General features: G+C 34.9%; 1 protein-coding gene across 7 annotated transcripts in view; it reads right to left on the bottom strand.

Moving 5' to 3' along the window:
• Window positions 1–15470, bottom strand: part of CSPP1 (centrosome and spindle pole associated protein 1) — a 135858-nt gene that overhangs the window by 42635 nt on the left and 77753 nt on the right. For all 7 annotated transcript variants that reach the window (XM_036766552.1, XM_036766589.1, XM_036766561.1 and 4 more), the window contains 2 exons: window positions 15046–15175; window positions 12030–12177 (listed from right to left, as the gene is read on the bottom strand). In XM_036766552.1, the coding sequence (XP_036622447.1) occupies window positions 12030–12177; window positions 15046–15175 (278 nt within the window). The remainder of the gene's footprint in view (window positions 1–12029; window positions 12178–15045; window positions 15176–15470) is intronic.

The raw sequence follows: 15470 nt of genomic DNA, 5'->3' as shown, positions 1-15470 counted from the left end.
TATTCATGAAAATAAACAACATGGTTATTTTACATAGTTATACATAGTTATGTTAATATTTACCTAATGTGATGCCAGAATTTTGGTAATTCTATTTTTAAATGATCTGTTAATATATAAAAAAGCCATAAACTAAGAATAGCAATAATTTAACTGAATGTAGGTGCTGTCTATCTTATCTACTTAATTTCCCCTAGTGAAAAATAAGAATCACATAATAAGAATCTAAGATATGGAAACAGAGGTCAGTTCACTTCAACAAACCATAATTAAGTGGTCACTATGTGCAAGGCACTGGGTGGGGTGCTTGAAGACCAAACTGCCTCTGCCCTCAAAAGAGCAGGGACAAGAACAAGGGAAATATAACATGTACATAGATAAATATCTATTATTTTTTTCTAGAAACAACATCTCCGGAGTGAAGAAAGCATATGACAAGGGTTAACCTGGACTGGCAAGGAAGGTAAACTAATAGACACTGCTGACATTGATAGGGTGGATCCAAGGATAATAAACTGTGGAAATTGGTGCACTGATAGTCCAGAAATGTGAGAGAGGCAATTTGGTTCATCTTCAATTCAATAAATATTTATTAAGTGACTACTAAGTTTGAGGCTCTCTCTCATAGGCCCTAAAGATACAAAGATAAACAGTCTCTGAGCTCCAGGAGTTTTTGTTCTACTAAGTGGACACAATACACAGACAAATAACATACTAAATAATACAAAGCAATTTCAATAGAAAGAGTACTACCAATTAAAGCATCACAGAAGGTCTCATGTGAGATATAACAACTGAGCTATGACTTGGAAGACAGAGACTCTAAAATGCAATAGTGAGGAAGAAGTGCACTCTGGACATCGGGGTAGAGCCTATGCAAAGGACCAGAGATGGAATTTGAAAAGCAGTGTACAAAGAACAACTAGTTGTTGACAAAAAGAGCCAATACAAAAAGGGGAGCAAAATGAATTAAGACAACGCCAAATTACTGAATGGGAATAAAAAGTAGTATACATATTTTTCAACTTTCTATGTATTCAAGAGTAAAAACTTTACAAAAAATGCAGTAAAGCAGAAATAGTAAGCATATCTTTTATACACCACAATGCAATAAAAATTTTATTACATAAAGGGTCACTGAATAAAAGATTAAAAAGTAATTAGACACTACATAACTTAATCCTAAAGAACAAATAATAGTAAGAATAGATAATTTCACTAAAGATAACAATGAGGAAACATACTAAAATTTGGAGGACGAAGTCAAAGCAGTTTTTTGGGAAAATGTTTTATCTCTAAACAGTGTCATTAATTTAAAAAAAGGGCAGATTAATAAATTAGGTATGCAACAACCACCAAAAAAAACCTAGAAAACAAATTAAAAACCTTCAATTAAAGACCAAAATAGAAATCCTGAAATTCAAAGAAAAGATTAATAAAACATAAAGTAAAAATAAACAAATTGTTAAATAATGCAAGGAGCTGCCTGAATGACAGGGAAATCTAACTTGGGGAAACCAATAAAATGGAAACTGATTTGAATTTTAAAAGAAAGAAGAAAACCAAATTATCAGTATCAAGTGAAAAATGCAAATTTATAAGTCTAATAAATAAAAAGAAACAGAGGAATTATTTGTCTAATTATATACCAAAAAAATGACAATCTAAATTAAATGGATGAATATTTTTCTTTCTTTTTTCTTTTTAGTTTACAACACTTGGTTCTACGTAATTTTGAGTCCCAGATTTTCTTCCCTCCCTCCCCAAGATGGCATGGAATACCATATAACTTCCACGTGTAACTTCGCATTGAATTAATTTACATACTACCCAAGTTGTGGAGAAGAATTATGATCAATGGAATGAATCATGAGAAAGAAGAAACAGAACCATAAAAAAAAAAACCAAAAACAGAAACAAAAGAGAGAAAAAAAGGGGGGGGGGGGCGGAGAAAAAGGCGAGCATGAAGTGTGCCTCAATCTGCGTTCATACTTCATAGTTCTTTCTCTGGATGTAGATAGTATTCTCCATCGTGAGTCCTTTGGAGTTGTCTTTGCACCTTGTGCTGCTGAGAAGAGCAAAGTCTGTCAGGGTTAGTCCTCACAGAATCCATATATCTGTGGTTGTGTATAATGTTCTCCTGGCTCTGCTCCGCTCACTCAGCATTATACCGTGTAGGTTTTTCCAGGTTGTTATGAAGTCCGTATCATCCCCATTTCTTACAGCACAATAATATTCCATTACATTCATATACCACAACTTGTTCAGCCATTCCCCAATTGATGGGCATCCCTTTGATTTCCAATTCTTAGCCACCACAAAAAGAGCCACTATAAATATTTTTGTACATATGGGTCCTTTTCCCACTTGTGTCATCTCTTTGGGATACAACCCTAGAAGTTGTATTGCTGGGTCAAAGGGTATGAACGTTTTTATAGCCCTTTGGGCATAGTTCCAAATTGCTCTCCAGAATAGCTGGATCAGTTCACAACCCCACCAGCAATGTAACAATGTTCCAATTTTCCCACATCCTCTCCAGCATTTATCATTTTCCTGTTTTGTTATTTTAGCCAATCTGACAGGAGAGATGTGGTATCTAAGAGTTGTTTTGATTTGCATTTCTCTAATCAGTAGTGATTTAGAGCATTTTTTCATATGCCTATAGATATCTTTAATTTCTTCCTCTGAAAACTGCCTGTTCATATCCTTTGACCATTTCTCAATTGGGGAATGACTTGTATTCCTATATATTTGGCTCAGTTCCCCGTACATTTTAGAAATGAGACCTTTAACAGCGACACTAGTTGTAAAGATTTTCTCCCAATTTTCTGCTTCCCTCCTAATCTTTGTTGCATTGGCTTGTTTTGTACAAAAACATTTCAATTTAACACATTCAAAATTATCCATTTCACATTTTGTAATGCTCTCTATCTCTCATTGGGTCATGAAGTCTTTTCTTTTCCATAAATCTGACAGGTAAACTATTCCTTGCTCTCCCAAATTGCTTATAGTATCAGCCTTTATTCCTAAATCATGAACCCATTTTGACTTTATTTTGGTATATGGTGTAAGATATTGGTCTATGCCCAGTTTCTGCCCTACCGTTTTCCAATTTTCCCAGCAGTTTTTGTGAAATAGTGAATTCTTAGCCCAGAAGCTGGCCTCTTTGGGTTTATCAAAGAGTAGATTGCTATAGTCGTTGACTTCTCCATCTTGTGTACCTATCCTATTCCACTGATCCACAACTCTGTTTCTTAGCCAGTACCAGGTAGTTTTGATGACTGGTATGGCTAGGCCAATGGATGAATATTTTTAAAAATATAAAATGCCCAGAGAAATTGAAGCACTGAATAATACAATTTTAGAAGAAACAGAATAAGTTACAAATGAACTCCCAAAGGGAAAAAAGACCAGCTGCATTTACAAATGAATTGTCAAACATTTAAAGAACAGCTAATTCCAATACTTCAAAATCTGCTTTAAAAAAAATTGGAAAAGAAGGGCCCCTACCAAATTCCTTCCATGAGAGGAGTATGGTCTTAATACTCCCTAAATCAGGGAGATTAAAAACAGAGGAAAAAAAAAAGACCAATAGCTCTAATGAATATAGATGCAAAAAATTTTAATAACAAAATTTTAGCAAGGAAATTACAGCAATACATCACAAATACTATACACAATGGCCAGGATGGATATATACCAGGAATACAGGGCTGATTCAATCTTAGGAAAACTACAAAAATAAATGACAATATTAATAAGAAGAACAAATACCATATGATTGTATCAATAGATGCAGAAAAAAATTTGGACAACTGGCAATACTGATTCCTCTTAGACACATTAGAAAACATAAGAATAAATGGACCTTCGCTTAACATTAATAGGATCTACTGGGGATAAACTAGAGACCTTTTGAACAGGATCAAGGATGAGATGAGGATGTTCATTATCACCATTAGTATTAGGTATAGTGCTAGAAATGCTAGCTATAGCAATTAGATAAAAATTGAGGGGAAAAGCTTAGGCAAAGAGGAAACAAAATTAGTGACTTTTACAGATAATATTTTGGTTTACTGAGAGAATGCAAGAAAGTCAACTAAAAAATTAAATGAAATAGCAAGTTCAGCAAAGCTGAAGGTTAAGAAATAAATACGCATAAATCATGAAAATTTCTGTATATTACCAAAAAAAATCTAGCAGGAAGAAATAAAAAGATCCTATTTAAGATAACTGCAAAAAAAATGCAATACTTAGATTACTTGACAAGACATATATAAAAACTTCATGAGTACAACTGTAAAATACTCTATACAAATAAAGACAAATCTAAATAACCAGAAAAAGATTAAATGTTCATTGGAAGGATATGCCAATACAATAAAAATGACAATATTACCTAAATTAATTTACTTATTCAGTACCATACCAACCAAATTATCAAAGGGCTACTTTATCGAGCTAGAAAAAATAAAAACAAAAAGTCAAAAATATCAAAGTAAAAAAGAAAAAAAAAAGGAAAAGAAAAGAGTACCTGGCAGTACTAGATCTCAAAGTACTAGAACACAAAGCAGCAATCATCAAAACAATTTGGCTGGTTAAGAATTAGAAAGAACACATTAGGTACACGATGTACAGAAGCAAACAAGCAGAGCAGCCTGGTGTTTGAAAAACCCAAGGATGCCACATCCCTGAAATCTCTCTCTCTCTCTCTACCTCACAGAATCCCTTCTCTTCTTTTAAGATGTAATTCAAGAACCACCTTCCAGATTAAGACTTTCCTGATCCCTCCAACTGCCAGTATCTTCCTTCCCAATCTATCTTATATTTAACTATTTTGTATGCACCTGTATTTACTCACTTCCCATTTATGCTATGTAAATTTATGTAATTAATGTTTGACCACATTAGAATGTAAGCTCTGTGTCTGTAGGTATCATTTCCTTCTTGCTACTTGTATCCCCAGAGCCTAGCACATAGTAGGCAATTAAATACCTGACGATTAACTAAGAAGGGGGAGAGGTGGTATGTGTGGCTTGAAAGGAGGTGGTTTAAAATAGATGTTAAGGAAAGTGGGGTAGAAAGATAATCATAGAAAAAGATAGTCTGCAGTAGTAAGGACCCATTTGGGAGATTAGGGGTGTGTGTGTGTGTGTGTGTGTGTGTGTGTGTGTGAGAGAGAGAGAGTGTGAGAGAGAGAGAGATAGATAGATGGATGGATGGATGGATGGATGGATGGATATTCCTATAAAACTGTAACAATAGTGGGAGTTCCTCCATCTGTATTCGGCAACACACCTGTAAGAGCAGAGAATGCACGTGATAAGAGTAATCCAGCTCTTGGGTTTGGAAAGGGTAGAAAGGCAGGGTAAAGTGTAACTAAGTTAATTAAAGTTAAGGTTTTGGGATAAGATTTTGAAGGAAGAAAAGACAGAACAAGGGTGATGGCAAGAAGAGAGACTGATGTCAAAGTGAGGCCAGAAAATAGGTTTAAGAAGTTTGAGGTTGAGGAGTGAGACAGAAGATGAAATGAAATATAGGAAATTATGATCAGATAGAAGAATGTCAGAGTTGTGGGTAATAACTGTAGAGGTGTTTCACCTGTGAGTTATGATGAAATCAAAGGTATAACCCTCCCTGCATGTGGCTGCACTGAAGGTACAGATGGCAGAAGCTGAGGAAGCCGATGAACTTGGGAGCAAGAACACTTGAGGAAAGAGCCACATTTAAACTATCAGCTGGTTCTTCCATTATTCAAGGATGTAATGCATCTGATATCTCAGTGATCTGAATTCATCACAGACAGGTAGACACTCTCTTGTTGTTTAGTCCTATCTGACTCTTCAAGACCCCACGGACCATACTGTCCATGGGGTTTTCTCGGCAAAGATGCTGAAGTGGTTTGCCATTTCCTTCTCTAGTGAGAAACTCTCTTGGTGTCTCCCAAAAAATCTTGGGATTCAATCCCCTAATTATTTTAGTTCTGTATCTTCTGGTCAAAATATGGTCCACATAGAAAATGAAAGAGAGGTAAGGACCTTGACTTTTCTATGTCATCTTTTTTCATTTACCATCATCATCCTATCATCCTCTCCCAAGTATCAGGTGCTATTTATAGAGTCTATGTCTTTTTCCCAACACAACTTTAAAAATAACTCAAAAACTTTTATTACCTTTAGCCTTCCTCACCAACCTCATCTCACTTTGACAATATTTTTTTTACAAGACCACATTGCACTTTTGCACTGATGCTATTCCATTTTATGAACATGTCTATTTTCAATCTAAGTTGGTTGGTGAGTTTTTTAGGTATCCACACCCACCTCTTTAGACAAATTTCTCCTTCATCCCCACCTTCCTTTTCCTTCTCTTTGGAATTGTTTCTCTACTGTGACTTCAGAATTTCATTCTCAGGAATTACCAATCCTCCTAGCTTGACTTTATCCCAAAAAATTTTAGTCCATGGTTTTTCTTTAAGCAGTCTGAAATATGCTCTCCTAAAAACTACGAAGTGTATGTCAGATTCTTCCCAGCTTTTCTCTCTTCCTCTATCGCTACAAAGGATTAGTAGCTTTGCCGCAACATACCCATTATTTCTACCCAGCTATCGCTTACTCTCAGTTGGTAAAAAATCAGACACAAAATAAGGTTTCCCTTCGTTAGTTCTGCCACCTTTTGCAGGAGATTCTATGAAAAAAATCAAGAAATCATTAGCTTGCTACAATTCCAAGTTCCCTTCTAACCCGTTTCAATTCAAATTAATTAAATCTCTCCACTCTTTCTTCCCTTTCTCCTCTGTCTGATATCCCTCTACCCTCCAACATAACACAGGTCATGATGTCCCTCTACCTCTTCAGCTCCTTTTGCTAATTTCTTACTGCACTAAAGCCTCCCTTCTATTTTTAAAGGGACAGTGCACTTTTCCTAATCACCTGGATAGTAGAGAAGTGTTGAATGCAAAGGAAGACTATGTATGAGCAGACCCTCTCCAGACCCCAAAGCCATTTGTTCCACAGAATGTTCCAACTTCCCTTGCACCTGCAGCTGTACCATTCCAAGAATTGTACCCCACTCCTTCTGCCCTGGTATTCTGTAAGAACCTCTGTGATCAACCCCCTCCTCGAGCACTCCAGCACTTTGGTTCGTGGTGGTTCTTGATTGTAATTCCCTTGCCTCCATTAAAGAGCCTAGTTTTTGTCACTTAGATAGTATTCTTTATTTCAGGTTGACATATCCATTCCTCAAGACCCTTTACTATCTCTCACATGAAAGGAAACCAGCCTACACTTTAAATACAGGACTGAATGTTCATTCCTTTTTGTTATATAACCAACTGGAACAACAGTAGACAGATAGCCTACATAAATAAAATACATCTAAAAGAAAACTTATTAATAAAATGAAAGCATAGTCAATTCTTAATTAATCAATTAAAGATTATCCACTAATGCCTAAACTGATAATCCAAAATATTACTGAATAGGAAGGCAAACAGGATGGCTGAAGAAAATATAAAGTACTTTCCCAACAAACAAAAACTTACTACCTACAACTGATAATCAACCAAAACTTAGGATGACAGCATGCTTTGGCATATCAACTGAAATATACTGCTGGAAGCTAAAAATAATATTTTCCAACTTAAAAATCAAAATTAATAGATATGAATCACTAGTAGATATGAGAATTATCCTAATTTTTAGATAAAAAGAACTGGGCAGAAAATGAAAAAAAGTCACAGGATGGAAAAAATTCTATTTCTTTGAACAATGTGCCAGATATGGCCTAAATCACTCCAAATTACACAAAACAAGGTTTTTCATTCTTTCTCCTTTTCTGCTCTGTCCTACTTTCCTTCTCATTTTATTTTCTACTTTTCTTTTTTTCAAATCTGAACACTTATTTCATCACCACAAAATTTACATCAACCAAAATTAACAGGTAAAGAGTGAGAGAGTTCAACAAAATAGAGGACTTTCAAGTTTTCTCAGTGAAAAGACCAGAGCTGAATAAAAATTTGACTTTCAAACACAAGAATCAAGAGAAGCATGAAAAGGTAAACAAGAAAGAGAAATCATAAGGAACTTACTAAAGTTGAACTGTTTTGTTTACATTCCTACATGGAAAGATGATGCGTACGATTCATGAGACCGCAGTATCATAGCAGCTGAAAGGAATATGCATATATATATATATATGTGTGTGTGTGTGTGTGTGTGTGTGTGTGTGTGTGTGTGTGTATATATATGTGTGTGTGTGTATACACATATGTGTGTGTCAATGTATGTATATATGTAGGTGTGTGTGTATATATATGTGTGTGTATATATGTACACATACATATACATATATATATATACACACATACACAGAGCACAGGGTGAGTTGAATATGAAGGGATGATATAAAAAAAAATAAAATTAAGGTATAAAGGATAAGAGAGGAATATATTGAGAGAGGGAGAAAGGGAGAAATAGAATGGGGTAAATTATCTCGCATAAAAGTGGCAAGAAAAAGTGGTTTTGTAGGAAGGGAAGAGGGGGCAGGTGAGGAAGAGTGAGTAAATCTTGCTCTCATTTGATTTTACCTGAGGAGGGAATACCATACACACTCAATTGGGTATCTTACCCCAGAGGAAAGAAGCAGAAAGAAGACAAAAAAGGGGGGATAATAGAAGGGAGGGCAGACAGGGGGAGGAGGTAACCAAAATCAAACACTTTCGAAAGGGGACAGGGTCAAGGGAGAAAATTCAATAAAGGGGGATAGGTTAGGAAGGAGCAAAACATAGTTAATCTTTCACAACATGAGTATTGCGGAAAGGTTTTACATAATGATACACATGTGGCATATGTTGAATTGCTTGCCTTCTTAGGGAGGGTGGGTGCGGAGGGAAGAGGGGAGAGAATTTGGAACGCAAAGTTTTAAAAACAGACATTCAAAAACAAAACAAAAAAAGTTTTTGCATGCAACTAGGAAATAAGATACACAGGCAATGGGGCATAGAAATTTGTCTTGCCCTACAAGAGAAGAAGGGAAAGGGGTATGGGAGGAGAAGTGGGGTGATAGAAGAGAGGGCTGACTGGGGAACGGGGCAACCAGAATATATGCCATCTTGGTGTGGGCAGGAGGGTAGAAACGGGGAGAAAATTCGTAATTCAAACTCTTGTGAAAATCAATGCTGAAAACTAAATATATTAAATAAATTAAATAAAAAAATTAAAAAAGAAAAAAAAAGAGTGGGAGAGAATGTTGTTAAGAAACTCAAGGTCTTTCTTGTGATTTAGTAACAGAAACCACCAATGGTGGAAGGAATGGCTGTGTCTGTTAAAGATTTGGCTTTAAGAGGCAAAATATAGGTCTCTACATTTCTAAAATGATTCAGTAACTCTTATCATACACATTCCCAAAGCATGAGCTGATTTTTATATTAAAAAATAACTGTATCCTACAAGTAGAGAAAGTTAATTTTGACATCTCATTTCAGCTACTCTCCCTATAAGAAAATTTTCTTTGAAGAGGAACTCAGAAAGAATACTCAATTGTAATTAAATTCCTTTATAACATAAATGCAAGCAACAGGAATGGAAAGGTCAAATGGCAGAAACTAATACCATTCAAAATATGAGAACTGCAGCTATGAAAACCCATAAAGTAGATTTTAAATCTTCCTCCAAATAAAGTCTTCATAAATGAGTTTCCATGGTGGGTGGTAAGTTAAATGGTGCCCTAACTATAAACGTCTACTGTGAAGTCACAGAATGTGCTGGGTGACTTATTCCATTCATCATTACCTCATTTAGACTAATGTGACCCACGTCTCACAGCCCCAGGCACCGCTGATGTATGAAGTTCTACTTCTAGAAGTGAGGTGAAGTGACTGATCAAGTTAGTATTATTGTGCTTATTATAATTGTTATTATTATCTCTTATTGTCTGTAAGTGCATCCCATCTCATTCTGGGACACTTCTTTCTTAAGCAGAAGAATTATTTCTACTAAGTACAGTTTACAGTAATCATTTTTGCTAATACCTTAAAAATAATGAATTTCTTTGAAACATTAACTATTTATAGTCTAATAAATTTGCATGCTAAACATTCAATAGTTTTTTTTTTCTTTTTGAATACCTTCTACAAAAAGTTTTGCCATCATTCTACTCACCCTCGGCTAAGACTCAAGGTCATTCAAGATCAACACATTTTTGAACATGACCATTATGGGAATTTGTTTTGCTTAGTACACATTTACTACAAGGCTATTTTCTTTCTTTCTTCTTAATTTTCTTTTCAGTAAGGGAGGAGGTAAGGAGAGAAAATGAGTGCTTGTTAATTGAAAAAAAAATTTAACTCAAATAAATGTTCATCCTGCAAGCATTATATAGATCCTGGTTTTTGGACTAGCTTGAAAAAGGGTGGAAGAGCAACAGAAATGGAGCCCTCCCTTCAGCTAGAAGTACTCAAGAAGGCATTGACAGTATTCGCACTCCCCACACTTGCTTTTCATCTAAGATCCAGCCAACTATAAATACAAACCCTTCAACCCATCCATTGGGTAGAATATACATACGATTTGTGAACTGGGTTTCACTGTTACTTTTTAGTTTAACGAAGGTAATTTTTGCCACATAGCTTGATTTGGAAAGCATTTGCTGGTAAGTATTGGGGATGAGACAGCCCAGTCACCTCTCCAACCCTTTGAATTCACTCAAAGAACCTAGAACAATATGGCTTACAATTTGTGAGGTAATAAAATATGTGCTAACGTTAGAAGTGGAAATTATTTATTCTTGGATTTTTAACATTTTACTATTAAGTGTTTTATATACCTATGCATACAGTAGTTACAAGAACCATAAAGTATGCCATAATCCTCAAATTTCCCAACGATTTCTATCCAGTGAATAAGGAATATTTTATCCTATTACTTGCATTATATATTAACTAACAAGAGGGCTAAGAGGTTCTAAGATGTTATTGCAGACCAGGAATTCCAGATTTCTAAGACATCACAAGGTGATGATCCAAGGAAACCTTCAGAGAAGGTGAGGCAGTATACCAATTTTGGAAGTTACTACTTTAAAAAATAAATAAGTCATCATTAATATAAATCAAAACAAGAAATAAGCTAATATCCTTTATTATCCAGGACCCAAACAACTCTAAGGTAGCTTTGAGTACCTATCATCCCTGATTCATAAAGTCAGTAATACTCACACAGAATTCTCAAATTATAGCCTGCCTCTTAAGCTTATTATACCAGCTAAGGAATAACAGGCAATTTAAGATTAACATGTTTCTCATTTACTTTAACAGGTACTTTCTAATTGTTTTAGTAATTTTTAGAACCATTAGAACCATTTAGAACCATTTCTCCCTTGTTCCAATCATAATACATATTTAAATATTAATCAACTTTTCCCCTAGGTTTTATCTTGTTTCATCTAAGGCTAAAGTAATCAGATTGTCTTAACCTTTTATTTTATTATTTATTTATTTGATTAACTTTTATTTCACATTCAGGACTAAAAATAGAATACTTTAAAACCAACTTCCTACATTATATGAAAACATTTTTTACCCTAGACAATTTTAATTTCACTACTACACCATGTAGTAAGTATCACTGTACCAAAGATTTATTAAGACTAGGATCCAAAAAAAAACTAACATTCTGAAATAAAATATGAGGCAAATTTCTAATAAAATCAGCAATTTTAATTTACCTACCAGTCTACGTAAGAATTTAATTTTAAAATTAATTGGAAGTTTCTACTCTAATAATATTACTGTTTTACAGTGCAGTAGTATTAAGTTACCTTTCTATCCTAAAAAGGAGAACATAAGAATGGCAATAAAATGCATTTACTTAATGAAAGTGAATCAGTTCAGAATAATGTGCCCTCCCTCCTTACTCTCTCCCAAAGTTAAGAGCAGAAAGAATCACATTTTTTCCCAGAGAAAAGAAACTGTAAAAAAAAATTTTTTTAAAAGAAGCTTAAAAAAAAGAAAAGAAATAAAGAAGCCAACATACTTATCAGGTTTCCTCTGGCGTCTCTGAGTGGAGCACCCCCTCCACCTTTTCCCCAGGGATTGTAACTTCTCATTTCAGCTTCAAGTTTAGCTTCATATTCTTCTTTTTCCTCTCGCTCTTTCCTCCGTCTTGCTTCTCTTTCCTGTATCTTTAACACAAAAAGCAAGAATTTACAATATTGTACTGCCAGTCTAACACAATCAAGATTTGTAATACTATTATTAATTTTACTCCTCTTATCCAAATCACTGCAATCTATCATGAGTTTCTTGAGCATTTAGGCATTTAATGCACAAATACAGCTATCAATTCACAAAAATTCATCATACTGTCATTCATTTCTCCACCACCAATGATAATCATTCCCATCTAAGACATCTTCCTTAACTGCAATAGACTACCTATTGTACCTTGTCTATTCCTCCTGGGATATTTCTGAGAAAGCTCTTGGTACTCCTGTCTAGCTTCCTCAAATTATACCACCTTGGAAGCTGAGTAGGTCCTAGATCCTCTACCTCTATGCAACTCCTGGAGCTCCTTCCAACTCAGGGATACCAAAGGCTCCTAAGCTTGAAAACAGATTCAGAAATAGGAAGAGTTGGGTACTCAGAGCTACTACTGGTACTATTTCAGATGCCTTATCAATTAAGAAAGGCTATTTGTAGGCTATCTGGAGACCCAAATGACCATCACTTCTATGGCATTAGACCCAAGATACAGAAAAAGAAATAGTTTTGGACTATATAAACTATGTTTATTTGTTACAAGGATTTGTGTTTTCCTCCTTTTTAACTGAGAGGGTTAAGGGTGAAGACAAGGAGGAAGAAAAAGAGGAAAAGAAACTAGGAACGGTACTGCCAAAAGAAGGAAAAGGGCAGAGTCACTTCAGTTATCTTTAAAAATGCACAGAAGGGAACAGGAAGGCTTTCAGAGGAAAACACAAGCATGTAGGACAGCTCTGAAAGTAACATGTTTAATTTATTATACACTGTTTTTTAAAAAACAACAAGCTTGCATGTAACAGAAATTTATAGCTTCACATATTCATCCTCTTTTTGGGTTATATTTTATATATAGAAATACTCTCTTTTTTAAAGTATTTATTAAATTCGGCATTTTTTTTTTAAAAAGAAACTTTAGGAATGCAAACTGTTCCTGAGTTAGAGACTGCCCATTTATCTGAACAGGATTCCTTGTATAATTAGAGACAAATAGCTTTGAGAAAACATACACGCAAATGAAACCTGGAACCACCACATTCAAGAATAAAACTGTCTAAATGAATGCGTGAAAGTGAATAAACTACAGCTAGAGGGCAAGTTTTTCACTTGTAGAAAGTGAATTTTTAAGAGAATATATAAAAATAAACAAGAGCCATCTATTAAATAGCTACTTCTAAATGTGTTACAACAGTCAAGTCCAGTATTAATATTAAAAAAAATACTGTCAGTAGAACTGCATTTATTTCATCCCTAACAAACCAAATCTTGGAGGTGAGCTAACATTCCTCAATAGAGGTCAAATATCAAGGCTCTTACTCCATTCCCAGGTCCATACTGCTCCAAATTCCATTTCCCCTCTCCTCCTAGGAGCTTCTGGCTTCAATCCTCCAAGCTTGTTACTACATTCCCAACCCATCGTGTTACCTTATTCCTATGGCTTCTGTCTCTAAGACCATACCTTGATCTCGGCTATCCACCCCAATACTTCTTATGGACACTGGCCATGCCAGCATCAAACCCTTTGGCTGAGGCGGTAGAACTGAGCTGACCTACGGAGTAGGAGACTCAAAAGCAAAGAGTCCATCAAGGGCTGATAGAAATGAATACAGAGTAAATGAAGTCTGGAACCTGAGCTACACAACAGCATAGCATAGATATTTGAAGAACCAAATTATACAGATTTTCAACTATTCATACTGTTTCATGAATGGGTATAATCTACCATGGTATCCTTTTAAATAACTTAAGTATATTATTTTGTAAAAGCAACCTTCAAGACTAATATAAACACACTCCATACAAAGCTACTCTGATCAGTTTCAATGTACAATAATGCTGTTAATAAATTATAACCAAGCACCACCCTAAAGTAAGTTCTACTAGGACATCCTTCAGCCAATTGCCAGAGATCCACCCATCTCAATAATGGTTCTAAGATAAGGCCTGTGTTCTCTGGCTAGACTGTTAAATAGCAATGGGAAATGCAAAACACTCAACAAATGATATTGAGAAATGATGTCCAAAGATCTAAAATTACTCACTAAAACAGATTTTAAAACGGGAGATAGATAATTTTGTTAGGTAAATTTAGCTCTTCTTTGAATCTTTCCTTCCAGGATTTCATTAAATGCTCTGATCTGAGCCAGATTTCTCCTTCTCCCTGATGTTTCCCTTCCCCCAATTCCGCTATTTGGAAGAACAAAACATCAAGGACATCTCTGATGCCACTCAAATAATCCTGCTCTCCTCACATATAGTCTCAGCAGTCCTGCTGCCCCCAGTAATAATGGTTCAGTTGAAACTGTAGTTTTGTGAAACCAATCAATGGCACTAGGTAGGATATTCATGTCCATTTGCTGTTTTCTGGTACGAAGTACTGTGCTCAGCATTAGTTCATCTCATATATTTAATAATGGGCAACCTAGTCTATAAGGTTGTTAAGAACCTTAATTTTGCTATCATTATGAAACTAGAAAGACTATCTAAACTGGTTTCTCAGTTGGACTACAACTGTATTTTTAACTTAAATATTCTTTAATTTATAAATCATTTTCTCCTAAACAAAGTATTTTGTTAAATGCAAGTCTGAGTGAACTTTGATTCAGGATAATGTGTTCATCTACACAAAACAAACTTCAGCAGTCTAGTTCGCCTGAACACTGGAAATAGTTAAGTCAAAATAGCAAATATATAATGCTGACAATCAAGCACAGTTTTAGAATAAATATTAATTGATTCCATTCTCCCAAATAATTCCCCCATGTGTACACTGAAATAGCTATCCTATTTTATACCTGTTGCTGCAACTCATATTGATAAGATTGAACTGATTCCTTTGTAGGCCTTGGTTTATCTTCAAAAATGAGTCCTCCTGTTCTTGTTCTATCACTCACAGTGCTCAGTTCATTCAAAATACATTTGTTCCTGTTTAAAACATATAATTAATAATGTAAAATGTATTTAGAAAATTAAAACAAAACAGTTTGTTGAAATAGCATGCAATCTATGGTAAGCTAAAATGGGATGACTTTGAGGTGGGGAGTGGTAGACTACACAGCAAATACATCGTTCTCCAAAAATCCCTCACAGCATGACAACAAAAGAAATAACAAAGGGCCTAGAATGATAAATAAGATCTAACATGTAAACACATTTAGACCTAATTTTAGTACAGTAAAAAGAATATCAATACAATAAGCAGGCCAGTTCAAAATGAACA

Source organism: Trichosurus vulpecula, chromosome 1 (assembly GCF_011100635.1).
Source record: "Trichosurus vulpecula isolate mTriVul1 chromosome 1, mTriVul1.pri, whole genome shotgun sequence".
Classification (NCBI taxonomy): domain Eukaryota; kingdom Metazoa; phylum Chordata; class Mammalia; order Diprotodontia; family Phalangeridae; genus Trichosurus; species Trichosurus vulpecula.
This window is presented reverse-complemented; position numbering and strand designations above follow the sequence as displayed.